Genomic DNA, 19,814 nt, shown 5'->3' with positions numbered 1-19,814 from the left:
GTTGTCCCAAAGGTGCTTTTTCAAGAGACAACTGGACTTCCCAGTTTTTCTTTGAAGATGTTTTGCTTCTCATCCAAGAGGCTTCTTCAGCTCATTTGTTCAGGATAACTGTGCATCTTTCTTTATCAGCTGGCAGGATGGTGATGTTTGGGTCTCTTCCTAGGGATGTCACTACTCTCCTTTCCTGAATTGTGATGTTGGAAGGGGTGTTTTGGCACTAGTGAGGGCTGCAGATACCTTCATCCTTACCATAATTGTTTTGCTTCTGATTCTGCCAGTTTATTGTTCCTGGTGGTTGACGCTGTGGCTGTGAAAAGATCTACAATTGGTAGCTGCTCTGGTGTTACTGCAAAATTCAGTCCTTTGGCCAAAACATTATTTTCTGTTTGAGTAAGATTCAGTTCTTGGGTAAGCTGAAGAAGCTTCTTGGGTCAGAGAAGCGAAATATCTTCAAAGAAAAACCAGAAAGTCCAGTTGGCTCTTGAAAAAACACCTTTGGGACAATTGCTCAGATGCACCTGCAAAGTGCTTTCCAGCACCAAAACAGGCATGCTACGTTCCATGGTCTGGGAGGCCTTCAAGACATAGTCAGCAAAGGAAAGACGAGGGATAATATTGCCAGATTTGAGCTACTGTTAAGAGTTTTCTTTATCTTTTTGTTGTCTAGAGGTGACCTACTTTTTTTTTGCAGCAGAAGAGGCTTGTTCTGAATCCTAGGAACAAAACACCCAAAACACAGATTTTGTTTTAGAATAGATGCTCCTGGCCTGAAACCGATTACATAGAACTTTTGGAATTCAGTGTTTTGTTTCACATTGGGAACCAAGACACATTTCCCATTTTGTGCACACCTCTGTTATTCACCCCTAGCAAACTCCTTTCTGACATAATTTTAGTCCTTTTGTTCACTTTTAATCCTACACTTTGGCTTGCATATTCATTGATCTCACTCTACAGCATCAGGCTGTCTTCAAATCTATAATATCCATCCCTGTTTTTTAGTTGCTCAAAGAGATAAGCTAAATTATTTTTTTTTAAAAATGGATGAAATGTATTTATGTTCTGTGCATTCTGCTTTTGTAAAATCATCAAGCATATAAAGATAGTTAAGAAATGTGTACTGAAAATAAACCCCATCCATGCTTAATCAAATCACTTCACTTCCCCCATCAGTCTTAGAGTGAGATGAAATGGTGAGACCTTATTCCAATCACAAAGTTGCTTTTATCCAAAAGTCTTTAGGATGTATGTAGCTCTCAGTGAGCAGATCATAGCTATTCTCCAGACTTAAGTCTGTGGGTATATATACAAACATATGTATATGCTATTTTAAAACAGGCTTGCAACATACATTGTTGTGAAAAAAATCTGCATGTGCAAAGTGTTGCTATAGGTCATTTGCAGTCCCTTGTTGCATAACTATATTTTGCTTCTTATTTCTAGTGATCTGAGTCAAGCTTTGTAGGAAGATTACAAAGAAGGGCTTGAATTGCCATAAGAAACAGGCTAAAAGCATGTGTGCAGATATGTGGATTTATCTCTTTAATTTAAAAAAAAATATCTATAGCTCTTCAGTGATAAAATATACACTCTCACCTCTTGGCCTGATTTTAATGACACTCCTATTTATTTAATCTATGACTAACCCTTCTGCTATTCACTTGGCTACCAGTTTTCCTGGTATATCATTTCCCACATAAACAGTATAATTTTAGAGTGATCTGAAATGATCTTTTAAAAACTTACTGATAGGATTCTTAATTTCCCCCCACCCTAATTTCTTACCCCTGCCTATATCCAACAAGTATTAAAATAAGCATTCCAAATAAGAAAGATAGGATTTTCAGGGTTTTTTTTTTTTTTTAGGCTTTTGTCTTTTTATTGTTACTAACATTAATGATTTGTGGTTTTTCTTCATTTGGTTGTCGTGGTTACTGCTTTCAAAGGACTTTGCCTTATGTTCTGAAGTGTCTTCTTTTTAAAGGGAACCGTCTTACAAGACTTACCAATATGCTGTTAATACGCATCTCACTTTTAGTTTGGGTCCCACAACACTGTAGGTTATAATGTGGCTTGCTTGGCTTACTGTATTGTGTTGAGTCAGTATGTTAGATAAACCAAAGCAAGCTGTGTTTAAACGAACTAGTGCTTAATACAAGAACCTAATCACAGTTATCAGTCTTAAATATGGGCTTTACTCTTTATTATTCAAATAGTAACTAAAATGAGTTCCTGAGACATCCACAACAATAATATTTATAATAAATAAGAATGCAGCCATAAAATAATCATTGAAGATTTAGATTGAAGATCAGAATCTCTGGATCAGAATGAAGAGTTATTCTTGTTAAATAGGTTTCATTTAATATGTTGATTTGGGGAGTGTTCATGATTACTTCTTTGCCTTTTGTAATATTTTACTCTATTCTAATTTTTTTTTTAAATTTGATTTATATGCCGCCCTTCTCCGAAGACTCAGGGCGGCTTACAATGTGCTCAGCAATAGCCTTCATCCTTTTGTATATTTATACAAAGTCAGCTTATTGCCCCCACAAACTGGGTCCTCATTGTAATTGTAAGATGCTCAGAGGTACTGGAAGTTACTGGCGGCCTATAAACTGTATAAATAAACTAAACTAATAATTAAATGTATAGATGGATACATATGTTAAGGCACCTTCTCCATGAACATTGCAAGGGAAGCGTGAATATATAGTATTCATACTTCTACTTAGTAGACTTTAAGAGTCTAAAAGCCTTCTTAGATTTAATGCACCTCAACTTTTGGGCAAGGTGACTTTGGAAAAAGCCATAATCAGAACCTTTTTAAAACATAAACAGTTTTGAGTAGGACTAAGTGGCCTTGAGATTACCTAGGCCTCAAGCCATTTAGGGATTTGAAGGGAAGGATTGAATTAAAAACCATAGACAAGCAGTTCAGGCTTCCAAAACAAAAAAGAGGTGTGAACAGATCATTTACAGTTAACAACTCTGGCTGCTCCCTTTTTGTATGAGTTGAAGGTTCGAATTCTTTTATAAGAGTGGCTCCATGTATGGTACACTGTAGAAATCCCTTAGGAAGTTCGATTGGCTCTGGTTAACCAATCTAGATCTATCCCTGCTAGGTTTAAGTTGCTATTACACAACAAGCTGTAACTGGGAAGAGTGGGATAGTGGCAGAGATTCTACTTGGATGTTAAAAATGAATCCAGAAGGAGTGTTGAACTGAAACCTGCTTGTGTGTGTTTGTGTATTGAAAACAAACCCCAATCATGCTTAAAGGCTACATGTTAAATATGCTGGTTAAACTTTGAAAACAGGCCACAGCTCAGGGTCTCTGGAGCAGTCTCAAGTTCCCTTTATTTCAGTAATAAGGAGACAATTTTTAACAGGGGGCCTATAATGGAAAACTAGAATAATTGTTTCCCCAAAGGATTAAGGTGCTAAAAGAGGAATAAATAGAACTACTCATAAAGGAGAGTGTTGAACTAAAGTGGAGGCTGTCAGAAGCCCAAAATGAATACGCAACTGTTTCTTTCACAGAATATTTAATGACTAGATTGCTCATTGGTGTCAGAAATAATCCTGTCCTTGGGGACTCTGTTCAAGTTTCATTTCCTTCCTCTATAGAGTTAATCTCCTCTCTAGCCCACTGTCCATCTGTGCCTTTTCTTGACCTCACAAGAACAAAGCCATCTACCACATTCTTTTCTTCACCATTAACTGTGAATTCATTAAGCTTTCTAGTTGACAAATCTTTGTCATCTGCCTGTTTAATATTAACCCAGATTTTTCCCTTTCCCTTTTACTTTACTAATGAGCTCTTCTGAATCTTTCAGCCAATGAAGTGTCCCTGCTTTCTTATCTCAGCTTTTTAGAATTTCACCCCCCAATTTTGATTCATGCTCTTTGTCCCCCTCAGATTCATTAAATTACATTTGTGTTTTATTATTTATATAAATTTGTGGTGTGTGTGTGTGTGTGTGTGTGTGTGTGTATGTATGTATGTATGTGAGTGCATGTATTTTAGATATGTAGATATTATGATGTATTATAATTTATTCACTGCTTCAGTTAAACTGATATGGGGATAATTCCCATCTGTCCCTCTTCTGAACCACTTTCTCGAAACTGAGTTCTTACAGTAGCTCCTTGTTCATTACAAAGGTTTCTCAGAAGATTAATCAGATGTTCTAACACACCCATTAGCATTAATATATGTCACATTCTGTTATGGATGCGTTCTCATTTTCATTTTTGTATTACTTTTTTGTTTGCTGCTATCCTTGAGTCCTATAGTTTTCTCTTTTCATGCTTTACACTGAAAGTCTGCAATCAGTTGAGTGTCCTTATTGTTGAGGCTTTCATCTTTCTTTTTTCCTTTTTGGAATTTGGAAAGAATATTTTTTGTTGGGTCTTCATAGTGGCCCTTAGTTTTTCCAATAACTACTTATGACTAGAAATCGGCTCCCAATTGCAATAATAAGTTGATGACTATCTGTATATCCCTTATATTTATCTATATTCTGAGTTCCCCAGGTGAAATTGCCTTGTCACACTTACTCTCTTTTAATTTGCTGAATTGAAAACTTGTACATTTGACATCAGTACATTACAGTCTGTTCTACGATCTGCTGATTGGATTGTGTTTCGGTACCTTCTTTTTGCTATTATATAACCCGTTTTCCTTTTGTGTGTGTGATGCTGTGCATCTAGTGATGTCCATAAGTTACTTGAAACAGCTGTTGGCAATAAACCAATAGTTCCCCTTGCAAAACTCCCTGCATATTTGCTGACTGGAGTTGCTTTTTTGTAAAATGAATGACCATATACATGTGATCAATAAATAAAATAAATAAAATATTATGTTTACCCATTTGTACATTATTATTGCTGTAAAGCATATTAAATCTTTTCTCAGAAATCAAATACACTCAGTAATACATTTTTTTTGCCTATATGCTAAAAAAGGTAGACTTGGTAGGAGATAAGATGTTGTCTTAAAGTTTCCCTTTCATCAAGGATTTTTTCCCCCCATCAAATTAACATGTAAAAAGAATTATGTGGGTTTCTTGCTCATAGGTTGCCTAAGTTTTGCAGGAAAGGACTTGCTAAAACATTCTGGGTGTATAATGTAATAACTTTCTTTAAAAAAAAAATGTTTATTAAATTTCCAAAGATTAAAATACCCAGTACAAAAAGAAACATAATACACAAAAAACAAGACAGACACACATACAAAATTTTAAACAAACAAAAACAAACGTATCAAATTTTCAATACTAGTAACAACTTTTCTGCATCGGTATCTCTAACCTATTTAACCTCTTTACACAAAATATCTCTATCTTAAACTTACATCCGTGTTTAAATTATCTTAACTTCTATTTACAATAATTTAATAACTTTCTATACAAATCTTATATGTATAATTTGTAATGGGTAACTTGAAAACTGGTGGATCCCTTGTGGGATGTTTCTTTTTCTGATGTTCGGTTCTGTATCATGTATTATTCCATTTTAATTGTTTCATGTTGCATGCCATCCAGAATCAGACTGCCAGTATATACTGTAAATAAATTATCCAATCCATGACTAATGTGAATGCTGTTTTAGGACTGTTATTTCATTTGAGGATTTTTAGATATTATTTGGCTTACGGTAAAATAAAAATATATTTAATTTCTCTAACTTCTCAAGACAACTTCTCTTGTCTGTTTTGGAAGATCTCATTGCCTGAACTACTACAAGAAAGGATGCATTTATTTTCTGGTAATATTGGCCCTTTTTAAATATTAATATTAAATGGGCAAACAAACATAAAATCTGCAGTTCCAGGAACCATCACATAGTTCCAATATGATGCAAGTAATGTAGCATTTGTAAAATTTACAAAAGAAGAAATAGCTGCTAAACAGTGTAAAATAAATTTCAAATCTTAGACACGTATATCAATTTATCTCTCTCCCAAATGCAGATGGAATTCTTCATGGACTCCAGTGCTTCATTTTCCAAAGTGTTCAACCATAGTTTCAAAATGGATAAAAGCCTGTAATGATAGTCCCTGATCTATGACCACAATTGGGACCAAAGTTTCTGTCGCTAAGCAAGGCGGTTGTTTAAATGAATCACACCCAATTTCACAACCTTTCTTTTGCCACCATTTTTAAGCAAACCACTGCAGTTGTTAAGTAAATCACGCAGTCGTTAAACAAATCTGGCATCCCTTGACTCTGCTTGTAAAAAGCTAGCTGTGAAGGTTGAAAATGGCAATCATATGACCTTGAGATGCTGCAACCATCATAAATACCTGGTGGTTGCCAAGAAACCAAATTTTGATCATATGATTATGACGATGCTACAAGAAGTGTAAGTGTGAGGACTGGTTTGAGTCACTTTTTTCAGTGCCATTGTAACTTCAAAGAGTGGCTAAATGAATGGTTGTAAGCCAAGGCCTACCTGTACAGTAGAATCTCTGCTGTACATATACGTAAAACAGTGGTGCGCAACCTTTTGGGCATCAGGGACCGGTTCCATGGAGATAGGTTTTTGCATGGACCGGAGGCGGCGTGGTTTCATGTGCTGCCTGCATCCCATGGATGGGGCTTCACTTGTTTGCGTGGCCCGGTTTCTGGCATGCCGTGGCCTGGTGCCAGTCCACGGACCAGGGGTTGAGGGACCCAGATGTGAACTATTCAGTTTATCCCAGGATTCTCTGTTCTGATAGCCGAAGAACAGAAGATAATATTGAAATAATTGCGCAAAATTTGGTTTCCTTTTTTCATAGGTCTGATTGGCGCTTCCTGCTTATCTCTTCTCTGTGCTACTCCTGCTAATTTTCTGGTCAGCAAAGGTTCCAATTCTAAGATACTTTGTACAGGTTGTACTCTTTTAACTGCCTTGGATAGTAACTGTTCACAGTTATGACAGTAGTGAAAAAGTAACTTTGCAACTAATGTCTACATTTACAACCTTTGTAGTCTCTCTCTCTCCCTCTCTCCCCTCCCACCATGTGTGTGTTATATGTTTGCCAGCCAATAGGCATTGCCCTATTCCTGATCCATTTTTATTCCTTTTTCCCCCTTCACAGAATGGAGAGATTGCTTAAACAAGCTATCTCTTCCTGAGTTTTTTTTCTGCAGCACAACAAGTGCAAACAGCAAATTAACAGTCTGGGCTCGGTGACTTTAATGAGTTGATTAGAACCCTCCAGTTTACTGGCAGCTGCTGGCAGCAATTGACAAGATCCTAATCAGTTTCATATTAAATACTTTCTTTTGCCTCCCTCATGTGTCAGCCTGCTAACCAAGCAGCTGATGGTATCACATTCTTTTTGATGTTCATCCTCAATTGTGTGCCTGCTTTACTCTCTTGTAATCCTATCTCTTCCAGTGAATGCAAATACATACAATTATTTTTTTGCTAATCTAAAGGGCAGTGGGAAAAAATTTTTTTTGGCCTTTTAGCTGTCTTCCTCCTAGGTCAATTTCTAGAAACCTTCCTAGCTATTTGGATTCATTCAGATGGTTGGGGTTGTATCCTTCTGATGCTGTAAAGCAAAGGAAAGCTGAAGTAAAATTGTAAGCATGGTCATGGTCGTATGATTTTCCACTTAATAACCAGTTCAGTTAATGACCAAGTTGCTGATCATAATTATGGCCTGAAACAAGGCCCACTGTAATCTCTTTCCTAGTGTTAAGGAAAGCAGCAGTTCTACTTGCATTTGTGGTGATGGGCATAATTGTTTTTATAAAGTTACAAATGGTCTAAGGGCCCAGAAATAATATTTTGGAATTAATTATAAAGAATCTTTCCTGTGGGATAATGCTTTTATTTTTATTTATTTATTTTTTAAAAAACAAGATTTTAAAAATTGAATGCTATAGGGAACTAGAAAGATTACAATTAAAGGAGAAGAACACTCAAATTTGACTTATAATTACAAAATGAAGCAAAATGTTTTAACACTGGATTTATTGAATATCTTTGAACAGGGGTCCTAAAGTTTATTTTAATACCATGTTTCCCTGAAAATAAGACCCTGTTTTATATTTTTTTGAACCCTGAAATAAGCGCTTGGCGCTCAAAAGCCCGATTGGTCTTATTATCAGGGGATGTCTTATTTTGGGGGAAACAGGGTAGTGTCTGATTCTGTAGATAGACTATGTCTAAATGATGTTATTGAAGGGGAACAAGTTCTACCTGACAACATTGAGACTGCATTGAAAATGGATTTAAAAATGACTACAAGAATGACATGGGAAAATGTTGTACTGGACATACAAAATAAATTGGCTGATGTCTTAAATTTAATTAATCATTAAATAATTAACTAAAAAGGATATGGAAGCAACAAATCAAGAGAGTGACTAGGATAATTTTCCTGTATTGGCTTGTTGGAGCTTTGAAGAATTTTGTAGGAAGAGACAAAAAAAAAATGAAATCAAGTTTTACAACATTATTTGAATGTTGTATTCGAAGGAAGTAAAGATCAAGATTAACAAAAAAGGGGGAATATAAAGTTGGTTTGTTTGAACAAGGCTAAAGAGGTATGTTATCTCTGGTGACCCTTGCTGGATTGCTTTGCGACATTGGGTCAGAAATGAGGGAGGTTTTATAGATTTTTTAAATAGATAAGAGATGGATTATGGGTAGAAGAGATTATTTGTTGCATTTTAAGAGAAGGTGATAAAAGATTAAAATTGTTTATACTTATGAAAAGATTAAAGTGGGAAGTCACTTTTTTATATATGTTATTTTTCTTTATACGTTTTTTTATTTTTCTCTCTTTACTTTTCTGCACCTTTTAACTTTTTTTTTAGTTTTTGAAAACTTTGTATGAGTTATTATTGTTGCAGTTATAATTCTTAATAAAATTACTACATAAGAAAGATTCCTGTTTTTTCCAAAATCCTCATTTCACAAAGGGAAACGTTCCATTATGGATCCCCCCACTAAAATAATTAAGTAAAAGCCCATGCTACTCAATTATTGGCAATTACTGTTGGGAGCTGGAATTTTGGTAATGAAAATTAGAGAAGGAATTAATGTATTGGTTAATAATGCCAATATACAGCTTATCTAAATATCTGATCTGTGGCATTAAGCTTGTTAGAGGAAAAGAAGAGGTGATTGTTCAGAAGTAATTGCATAATAAATCTTTGAAATTTAGGTAATTTATTTTTCATTTCTGAACAAGCTGTTCTCTGCACTAATATTATAGCAGAAGGGAGGGAGGAGGGAGGGGGGAGAGAGAGGGAGGGATGGAGAGAGAGGGAGGGAGAGAGAGAGAGAGAGAAAATCCCATTTAAATGCAAAAGGAGCATTAAAAATAACTTGGTTAAATGCTCACAGGCTTTTTTCCACCCACAAACAGATATCGGTATAATGGCAAAGCAGCATCTTGAGAAAGGTCTTTTGGTACCAGATCATGTAATTACACGTGTAATGATGACAGAACTGGAAAAAATGCAAACTCAGCCTTGGTTACTAGATGGTAAGTGATTATCTTGGTTTTATTTTTAAGGTTAAAACAAAAAAATCCTTTTTCTGCAAGAAATCCTTAAACATTTCAGTAAAATATACTCTATCACGTTGTGCCAGTAGTTGATACTACACCGTACCAGAATTAGACTGATCAATATTTTTAGTAGCTGGTAATAAAGTAGACAAATAAAAACATATTGAAAGCGTCTAGGAATAGAAGAGTAATAGTTTGGCTTTTGACAAATATTTATACATCTATTGCTGTAGATAATTATATACATATAAAATTCTGTTTTGTATATACTTATATACTTCTATTTTGCCTCAGTCAATTTGACTTTTAAGAGATATTTTACAATGCTGTGTAAAATAATAGAAAAAAAAACACAGAGTAATGCAATACAATCATAACCAAAAGATATCAACCTCTTCTCTCTTTTTAGGGCAAGTGTTATAACACCATTGTTTTCTGAAATTTTTTTGAAAAAAATCCCCATGTCTTTACCAGGTTTCTAAACACCAAAGAAAACACCAATTGTGCCTCTTTGGATAAACTATACCATATCATCCCCTTACTACAAAATGCTTGTTTCCAAGTGCCTACTCTGAAATTTCTGTCAGGTGTGAACCAACAACATATCCTCTCTGATAGAATATATTTGATAGGGAGTTTTCATTTGGAATTTTGAGATATGGTTTCTGTCTCATGCTTGGAGTCCTTTGCAATTGTTACCTCCAATCTTCTCCAACATCTTCCCCCAAAATGGAAGTTGTAACTGTGGTTGTAAAACACAACTCTTCGGCTCCTTCATATTTTAAATTACTTTATTTAGATTTGTCTTTAGCTTTTAGGAGTTTCTAAACCAGTGGTTCTCAAACTAGATCCTGAGAGCAAACATTATGATCGTGGAACCTAGTTGTGGATGATGATTCCTCAATCATCATCCACATCATCATCCAATCATCATTTGGAGTCCTCAGACTCCAAAGTGCTTTGGTTTATGCAAACTATATCTATTGATATTTACTCTATTATAAATTAAATTGAGAAATTTTTAAATATTTGATTTTGTGGACTCTCTGAAAGACTTTCAGGGACCCCCAAGTATCCCCAGATCACAGTTTGAAAAACACTGTCCTAGATTAACATTTTAACCACTAAATCATGTTAGCTGTCTTCTCTTCCACCTAGAAGTGGTATATCAGTATCTTGTTTATCCCCAATGCTTGGGAATGTGACTACTGTAAGCTGTCAGATTCCTTGATCTGCCTTCTGTAACATGAAACAGTGCACCCTTCATGTGCTCCTCGAGCGTGACAAATAGCAACTGGTAGGTGGGAGGAGAGAACAGAGCCAAGATACTTTGCTTATAATGATATCATTTTATGCTATCAACATTGTTAGTGATAGCTCACTTTGGCTAATTTGCAACTTGAATTTTAAAAGGAGAAACCTCACCCATTTTCTTTTAAAAAAACAACAACACAGCCTTATTTGACTATAGATAACTTGAAGCTTCCACAAATGACTGCAGGAAAATTGGACAAACTGGATTTCAGAATCAGGATTCTGTCTTTGTTCAAAAAGAGTTCTAAAACAATGGAATAAATTTATTTTTAAAGAGTAGTATTTGCCCTTATATAGAATAGAAGCAAATTTAAATAAAAAAAATATATCTTAAGATGGATAACTTTTGCTGTCTCAGGCTACCTAAGCCAATTAAAACGGGAACCCTGGTATCTTAATGGGAAGATTCCTTCCACATATTTTTAGAGAAAGGGCATAAGAGCTGCTTGTCATGTAGAAGGAAAAGCTTCACACTCAGGTACATGAACCAGATTCTCATTCGATTCAGTTGAATGAGCTGATGTAATGCTAATTCATTCTTAAACTGTAAGTTCTCATAGCACTTTAAAATATTAATATCTGGTGCTGTTAAAAAATCTGTGCACTGTTTAACTAAGACATAGGCAGTGGTGGGATTCAGCCAGTTCACACCACTTTGGGAGAACCGGTTGTTAACTTTCTGAGCAGTTTGGTTATTGGAAGAATACATTAGAGCAGAGAACCGGTTGTTAAATTATTTGAATCCCACCACTGGACATGGGTAATAATGGCTTCAGAGTGTGGGTTGGGGGAGGTAGTTGATTTTCTTTCATTTCTGGAAAAGAAATGGCCACATGAAACTCAGGATAATTAATGGAAAATGAGGAGAATTGTAAGAGTGAGATTCCCAGCTGCCCTAAAGAAATAATTTTAAAAATATTAGCAGAGATCTGGAAACAGGTATCCAAGTAAGAGTTGGTTCTTGACTCAGGTTAAAACTAATATCAGTTGATGAGACACTTGTCTATCAAAGTGGTTTATAACTGAGAGAAAGCTCTGAGCATTAATATATTTTGTGCATGCTTATGGTTAATAAATAGTTGCCTTTCCCTCTTTTTAAAATTAAAGTACAGATTGATTATTTTATTTAAAACATTTATATAGCCACTCATTTTCCAACCAACTCTGGGTGGCTTCCAATGACATTAAAGCAACAAATAAAATCATATGAAAATTATAAATCTTGAGCAGATTGAAATAAAACATTAAAAATAACACTTGGCTTGAATCACTCTGTCATCAGTGAAATACAGTATCTGATGGAATGGTAAATGTTCCCACCTTCCTATATAATGAAACCAGTGTGGGCTTGAGGTCCTGGGAACTGATGTACATGGCTTGTGGCATTTTTGTGAAAGGAGGTGCTGTTTCCTTATGAATGACTTAGATTAATGCACAATTTCTCTATATAGTAATTCTCACTGTTTTAAGAAAAGGCATAAATGAGTCAAACGTGCTGGTAGAAAAAGAAAGCTGTGTTGTGTATTTATAAGAGAAAAAGGAAAACATGTTTATTCTGTTTCATATTTTCTTGCCATCTTGGGTCTTTCAATAGTTGCCTTCTTTATGCGTACATAGACAAATGGGGCATTTTACACACCTAGGAAAAAGCAAAGCTTCTGGCTGTGTATGCTCTAAAATATTTGGATGTTCTAGAACTCAAACATGTCACTAAATTCAACTTAAAATGTAAGCTAGTATAAGATTACAACCTTTGGATTTATGCAACACAATTTGCTTGATTGAATGCAGAACCATCAGTTATTTTTGCCCTTTCTCTGAAGAATGAAGAGCCTAATGCAACTGACTATTTTTAGAGAGGTGTCATTGTAAATATTTAACTGCTTGGCCACTGCGATCAATTTGTAAAGCACGTGCTGTCAGAATTGCTCAGAAATTCGTTGAACTTCTGACTACTGATTCTTTTCTGGTAATTAGATCACCATTTTGTCATATTATGTGGGGATCTTTTTGCCTTGGGAATTTGAGGGAAGTAGAACCGGTGCAATCTAGGTTGTTTTCTTCCATATGCAGTTTGGATTTTACTCATCCTGGCTGCTGCCAAGAAATGGATGGAGAAGTGATCACTCATGATTATCAATCATGAGATTGTTAATATCTTCTTACTTCCTTAAAGGAACTCCCCTAAAGGAGACTGAAGCTATCTCTTGATCTACTGTAGGTTCTCTATAACTATTGCTCAATTTCCAATCTTCTTCTTTTTTTGCTTCAGTGCTTATTGACTACATTTTAAATTGTTATTGTATATATTTTATTGTAGATTTTATTGGGCGCATTCATGCTGTGGCCATTATGGAGCAGCCTTGTATGTGATACATAAGCATTGTAAATACATGGTAATAAATAACTGGAATTACTACTTTAAGGCTATAAAATCGGGGTGGGTTTTTTTGTTAACATTCCAAGCTCATTCCGCAATTTATTATTTTTAATTCACTTTTTCATATAGGTTTTCCAAGGACATTGGGTCAAGCTGAAGCACTTGACAGGATATGTGAACTGGATCTAGTGATAAGTTTGAATATCCCATTTGAGTCTCTTAAAGACCGACTTAGTGCTCGTTGGATTCACCCAGCAAGTGGCAGAGTATATAATATGGAATTCAATCCACCTCAAACCCAGGTAAGATAATGAACTATGATTTGATAAGAGGAAGGGTGGGCATTCAGATAATTCAGTATCCTATGCCTTTTATTTTCTAGATAGACTCACACTGATAGGTTTATATATTTAGATTACATATTTTGGGAAAATGAAAGAGAAGCGATAACAATGGGAAACAACTGGGGGAGAAAGGGAGGGCAGGGGGAATAAGTATGGCCGGCTGAATGTCCAGCTCTTTCTAGAAATGATTTTGAAATACAGGTAGTCCTTTACTTAATGACTGTTCTGTTTAGCAACCATTTGAAGTTAGCAAGATACTTAAAAACAATTTTATGACAGGTCCACATGCTTATGACCATCATAGCATCCCCACAGTCACATGATTATGGTTTGGACGCTTAGTAACCAGTGTGCATTTATAATTGCTGCAACATCCCACAGTCACATGATTGCCATTTTTATGCTTTATATCCGGCTAATGACAAGCAGAGTTAAGGGACTAGCCAGCAATACTATAAAAATCACAAGTTGTGCTCATATGATGTCTTACTTAATGCTAACAGATAATTTGTTTAATGATCACTGGTGTTTCATGTAACTACCATGTTATTTAGTGATGGAGTTGCCAGTGAATTCAGCAAGGACAATCTGTACTACTTAATGATTAGCTGGCAGTATGCTGCTGATTTCTATTAAACAAATAAACAGTCAGCCTTGGATCAAAGACCCTTAGATCACAACAGACAGAGATTATCCTGGTGATCGAAAAGAGATCTCAGACTTCAGCAGCACTCTAGGGGAAGTACTGACTGCCACAGCCTGCTGATGGGTAGCAGGTTAACTGAATTTATCTATCTGTGCACCCTTGGATGCCTAGCTCCTAAAGACTGATTTATGGGATTACATTGTTGGTTTCAGCAAGCTACTCCAGGACTGTCTTTACCCAAAATCACACAAGTCAGCCAAATATTAATTCCACTCATTGGAAGGGGTTTGTATCAGTGGTGGGTTTCAACCGGTTTGGGCGAGTCAGTAGTGGCGATGATGAGCTGAGAGCAAACCGGTTCGGTCCTCCCGCCTATCCCTGTGTTATACATAACTTATATTTGGTCATTTTTAGCCCAGCTGAAAGGCGCGGCAGAGTGGATTGCCGTGTCTCAGCTGTTCCGAAATATATTGCGCTTGTGCAGAGTGCAAGATTGGCGTACATGCGAGAGAAGCGAGCATGCACGCGGAAGCACGCATGAAGCACCTGCATGAAGCGAACCAGTGGTTACACCGGTTGAAACCCACTACTGGTTTGTATCTCTGTATATATTTCCCAAACAGCTTGCTCCGGGTAAAGTTAAAAAGAGATTCCAAAACTTACATTCAAGAACATCTTTACATATCATCCCCATAGACTCAAATGCAGAAAAAAAGGTTAACATTTCAGTCAGAAATATAGGGAATTGTGACCTTGAGATCTGGGGAGATGAGCCATTAATCATATTGCAGCCTAGTAAATGGTGGAAATTCGGATATGTGTCTTTTTTCTTGAGAGGTAAGATCAATGGGAGCAAACTCTTAAACTGTATGTAACAAGACTGTTCGGCAGGGGAAAGACTGATCATTGGGCAAGAGATAGAAATTTTTCAACATGCAGGTTTTTAAAACTTAGTTTTCTACACAATGTAATTCACACCATATTTTAAACAGGGTATTGATGACATTACTGGTGAACCATTAATCCAACGGGAAGATGATAAACCCGAAGCTGTTGCTGCTAGACTAAGAAAATACAAAGATGCTGCAAAGCCTGTAATGGAATTGTACAAGTGAGTTGGAATCCAAACACCATACAAGCAATTTTTAAAACAATATAAGAAAAGGCATGGAGTGTGTCAATAGTCTTTTATTTTTTAAATAATATTTTATTAAAGTTTTACAGATATAGAAATAAAAATGACATCAGCTAAGAAAAATATAAAAGTAAAATTAAAAGTTCAGAGAGAATTGTTTTTGTTAGAAAAATAAATAGTAAGCATCCCCAATTAAAGAAGAAAAAGGAAAAAATATATAGCTAAAGAAATGATTTCTCCCTTAAGAATAATCTCTGTATTTCTGTCTGCTGTGGACATACCTCAGATATATATATATAAGAAAGCAAAAATTGGAATGGTTTATTTAGCGTCTGCATTAATTGCAAAATGTGACAATCTAGATAGGTTTTTAATATTTTCTATTGCAATATACAAAATATTTTTTATGTTTAAAACTAGATGAAAGTCATGGGATATAATACAAATAGTTTTGGATAACACACACTACTGAATAATACTTTCCCTTTGTTCTGTTATCCTACACCAATTGACGTGAGTGTATGCCTAGATGGAAAATACTTCCATCTGAAGTATTTTATTAGAAATGCCCTTTATTTTCTTTGTTCAGTTACAAACATGTTATCTCTTTCACAACCTAAAAGACCTCTGGGAATTTAGCTAATGGCTTAATCATGATTACACACAATTTGTATCCAACAGTTGCTAAAAGACTTACATAATTAATACAACTGAAATGAAAATTAGCAGTTGATCGTTCAACTATATTTCAATTGATTCTAAAATGTGGTTTTGTGCTAACTGAAGTGTTTAAATAAAAGATTCAATTAATGCAGTTTTTAGATTCTGGATTTAATGCTCCCATGTCCCCTCTTTAGACTGTACAGTAATGTGTATTACCACATTTTCAAGGAACTGGAATAAAAATTAGCCTGGATATGTTTTGCAATCATCCTTCTAATAGATTCTAATAGAGATTGATCCTAGGTATCTACCGTATTCTCAAATCCTACCATATAGGTATTGCTGCTTTAAAATTGTGTAAATAATGCAAAATTTTTCTAATGATCAAGTTAAATGTCTGAAAAGATGAAGGAAACATGAATTAACAGTTTAGCGTGTAGTGTCTTTTTTATTACCTATTTTTAGGTTTGTAAAAATATTAAAATTTATAACACAGATTTATATGTAAATTTTGAAATGGCATGTATCATAAAAGAAAAAATCTACAAAACTTAACTGAAAAAAAGATAGAAATAAAAAAAAAAAAACAAGCTGCAGGAAAGGGACTGGTTTTTAAAATTATCCTGAGAGATGTGTGATCTTAGGCTTAGATCTGGAGATATAACCTGCATATGGCAATGAAGTAAAGGGGAAAGAGATATTACAATTACTACATTGGCTAAGACCCTGAGCTTGTCGATCGATTTCAGCGGTTCGAATCCCTAGTGCGGTGTAATGGGGTGAGCTCCCTTTACTTGTCACAGCTTCTGCCAACCTAGCAGTTCGAAAGCACGTAAATAATGCAAGTAGAAAAATAGGGACCACCTTTGGTGGGAAGGTAACAGCATTCTGTGTGCCTTTGGTGTTTAGTCATGCCGGCCACATGACCACAGAGACGTCTTCAGACAGCACTGGCTCTTTGGCTTTGAAACAGAGATGAGCACGGCCCCATAGAGTTGGAAATGACTAGCACATATGTGCAAGGGGAACCTTTACCTTTACATATTAAAATAAACCTACATTGGTGGTTGACCAATTGATAAAAAAGATGTTTATGCATATACTACTTTTTTCTGTTTATTTAGTAAAGTAAATTGCAACTTGGTTATTAAATAAATGTCCTTTTAATAAGCCTGTTTATTGGTATTCTGTTGATATCTACGGTTCCTGGAATTCAGAACTAGATGCCTAAAGTCATAAATAAAATTACTTATCAGTAAAGGTATGCACACTGACAAATATAAAACAGTCAGTCCTGTTTTATATTGTTACCTAATCCTTTTGGCTTTTACTAAAGAACACAGTAGAACCTGCAGTACTGGTTTCCTTAAAATCATTCATTTGCTAACACAAATGTCTAATCTCTATTTCAGAAACAGAGGGATTCTTCACTCATTCTCTGGAACAGAGACCAACAAAATCTGGCCTTACGTTTATACTTTGGTGTCTAACAAGATTCCTCCAATCCAAGCAGAAGAAGCTAACTAAGCATCTGTAAAATGGGAATAAGAATTTTATGTTGTTGATTTTGGTCTTGTTTATGACGTGCTGTATCTGTGCTCTGCTCTTTTTTTTAAAGAGTAGCTATTCTCTCTGATTTTACTGGAGAATAGTTGTGGAACTCCATCTTCCGATGATCACTCTGTATGGAATTCTACTTCTTGGCCTATAAATACTTGTGCATGGACTTCAAGTAATTGTAATTGATACGCAGAGGCAGTTACACCTGAGCAGTTCTGTAGAATCCATTGTTCAGTCTCTCCAGCTACATTTAGATCTTCTCTGTATTCCGTGTACATTTTCATGGATCCTTAAATCTAACACTCCATTTAAATGGAAATACACAGTATTCTAGGTGTATCTTCAATGCGGTATAAGCACTGTGGAAAATACATGCATTATGCAGGTCAAATAATGTATGTTTTGAGTACTTAAAAAACTGAGAAGAATCATGGTGAATTCAATCTCTCAGTTTGTAAGAAAACCTTAGATAAATATCTGTTATAAAATGCTGCTGTATAATAAAATTAGACTTTTAAATTTGAGTGGCGTTAGGCCTTTCTTTGTTGAAGAGCAGACCTTTTCTAGTTCTAAGAACAGTTGCACTACATGGTTAGTAGTTTTAAAACTGATTTTATAATATAGTACAACTAGTCACTAAAAGTGCAATATCTCATTTTTTTTGCTCCTGTAAATTTGTCCCAATTAACCATCAACCAGGCAAATGATTATGTGGGCAAACATAAGCCAGACCCAGTCAGTTGTTGATATAATAAGTAGCAAAAATCCATTGCTGTAGAGGTAGCAAAATAGATATTTGCAGTTCTATGTCTGCATTTTAAAATTGTCCAGGTAACTCTTAAAGCTTGGTCACATGTGGAAAAAATGTATATCAAGAGTATGATTTAATTTAATAACAAGAAGGGAGATTTCTGACTTTACTGCCTATATTTCCAGCATCCCCTTTTCCTTGCTAATTTCTTCATCAGCATCTGACTGAGACTGCAGGTAAGAGAAAGCTTTGAATGAGTAAAAACAGATCTATCTACTGCAGGAGTGTCAAACACATTTTGTTGCGTTGTCGTCACATGATATATCGGGACTTTTCCCCCCTTTGTTAAACTGGGCATGGGCAGTGCGTGACGCATCCGGCCTGCGGACCAGGAGTTTGATTTACTGAGAACCTATTCCTTAATATTCACTCTGCTTTTACAATGTTGTTCTTGTGTTTATATGCTGCGATGGTGCAGTTAATGTGAGTATTGACCAAATTCCTGCCAGCCGATTTTAAATCAACAGTTGAACAGATATATTTAACTTTTAGTGTGTTTGTTCAAACTTATCTTTTCTCAAGGGATCAATTTCTACTCTGCAATGAATATAAGAAAACTGGGCCTCTGCTGTAGGAATCTCTACAGCTTTTGTAGGATTCAACATTATTATTTTTTTGATAGATGGTGCTAATGGTCCTTGTTGGCCCATGCTAAGTCCTTGGGAGAGTTGTCCTAAAAAGGTCTATAGAAGATGTAAAAACAGCAAAACTTTGCTAAATTGTCGCAAGTTGCCTTATTTTATTCAGTAGAAAAGGGATGAGGTGAGGTGGAAATGCATTTGAATTAATTAGCCTTTTACGGAATTGTTATTTTCTCTTGATGCTTTTGATATCAAAATTATGCTTTTTGATGCAATAGAATTAACTTCCACATATAATGCCATTTTTTCTGCATTCCTACAAACACACACTATACATTAGCTGATACTTGGGGGTGGAGGTGGGAAATGGCAATTTCAATTAATATTTTCCAAATTGAATTGGCAAAGCCCCAGTGTTAATATAGTACATTTCAAACTGTTAACTATAAGAACTTTGTGTAGTTATAACCCTTCTGCATAAATGTTATGCAGGAAGATATGCTACTACACAGTTCATTTTTTTATATCTTTACAAGTTTAGGGTGACGATCTGAACCAAATCATATTCTGTAAGCATATTTTTAAGTACACTTAAAAATCTTCCATGATTGGGAAACTTGTTCCATCTATGTCAGTGATTAGCACCCTTTTAATAGGCCTACCAGAGCTTGGTTGCAATAATTAAATAATCACTAGATATCAGCAGATGAAGAAAAATTACAACTCCTTGCTGCCTTCTAGTAATAGTGCAGATTTTTGAGCCTACATCTGGTAGCGTTTCCTATGAAGATCTTCATATTGGCCTTGTAATGATATACCACTCATTTTAGAGAAGATACATTACTACATTATATAAGACA

At 35.4% G+C, this 19,814-nt stretch overlaps 1 protein-coding gene across 2 annotated transcripts in view; it reads left to right on the top strand.

Moving 5' to 3' along the window:
* Positions 1 to 18,091, top strand: part of AK4 (adenylate kinase 4) — a 28,170-nt gene extending 10,079 nt beyond the window's left edge. For both annotated transcript variants that reach the window (XM_070939487.1, XM_070939488.1), the window contains exons 2-5: positions 9,377 to 9,496; positions 13,344 to 13,516; positions 15,197 to 15,315; positions 17,415 to 18,091. In XM_070939487.1, coding sequence (XP_070795588.1) covers positions 9,377 to 9,496; positions 13,344 to 13,516; positions 15,197 to 15,315; positions 17,415 to 17,529 — 527 coding nt within the window. In that variant the 3' untranslated portion in view covers positions 17,530 to 18,091. The remainder of the gene's footprint in view (positions 1 to 9,376; positions 9,497 to 13,343; positions 13,517 to 15,196; positions 15,316 to 17,414) is intronic.
* The last annotated feature ends 1,723 nt before the right edge of the window (positions 18,092 to 19,814 follow it).

This window comes from Pituophis catenifer, unplaced genomic scaffold, assembly GCF_029215685.1.
Source record: "Pituophis catenifer annectens isolate HBS135680 unplaced genomic scaffold, rPitCat1.0.hap2 SCAF_3, whole genome shotgun sequence".
Classification (NCBI taxonomy): Eukaryota; Metazoa; Chordata; class Lepidosauria; order Squamata; family Colubridae; genus Pituophis; species Pituophis catenifer.
The sequence above is the reverse complement of the archived record's forward strand: the minus strand, read 5'-3'. Positions and strand labels throughout refer to the sequence as shown.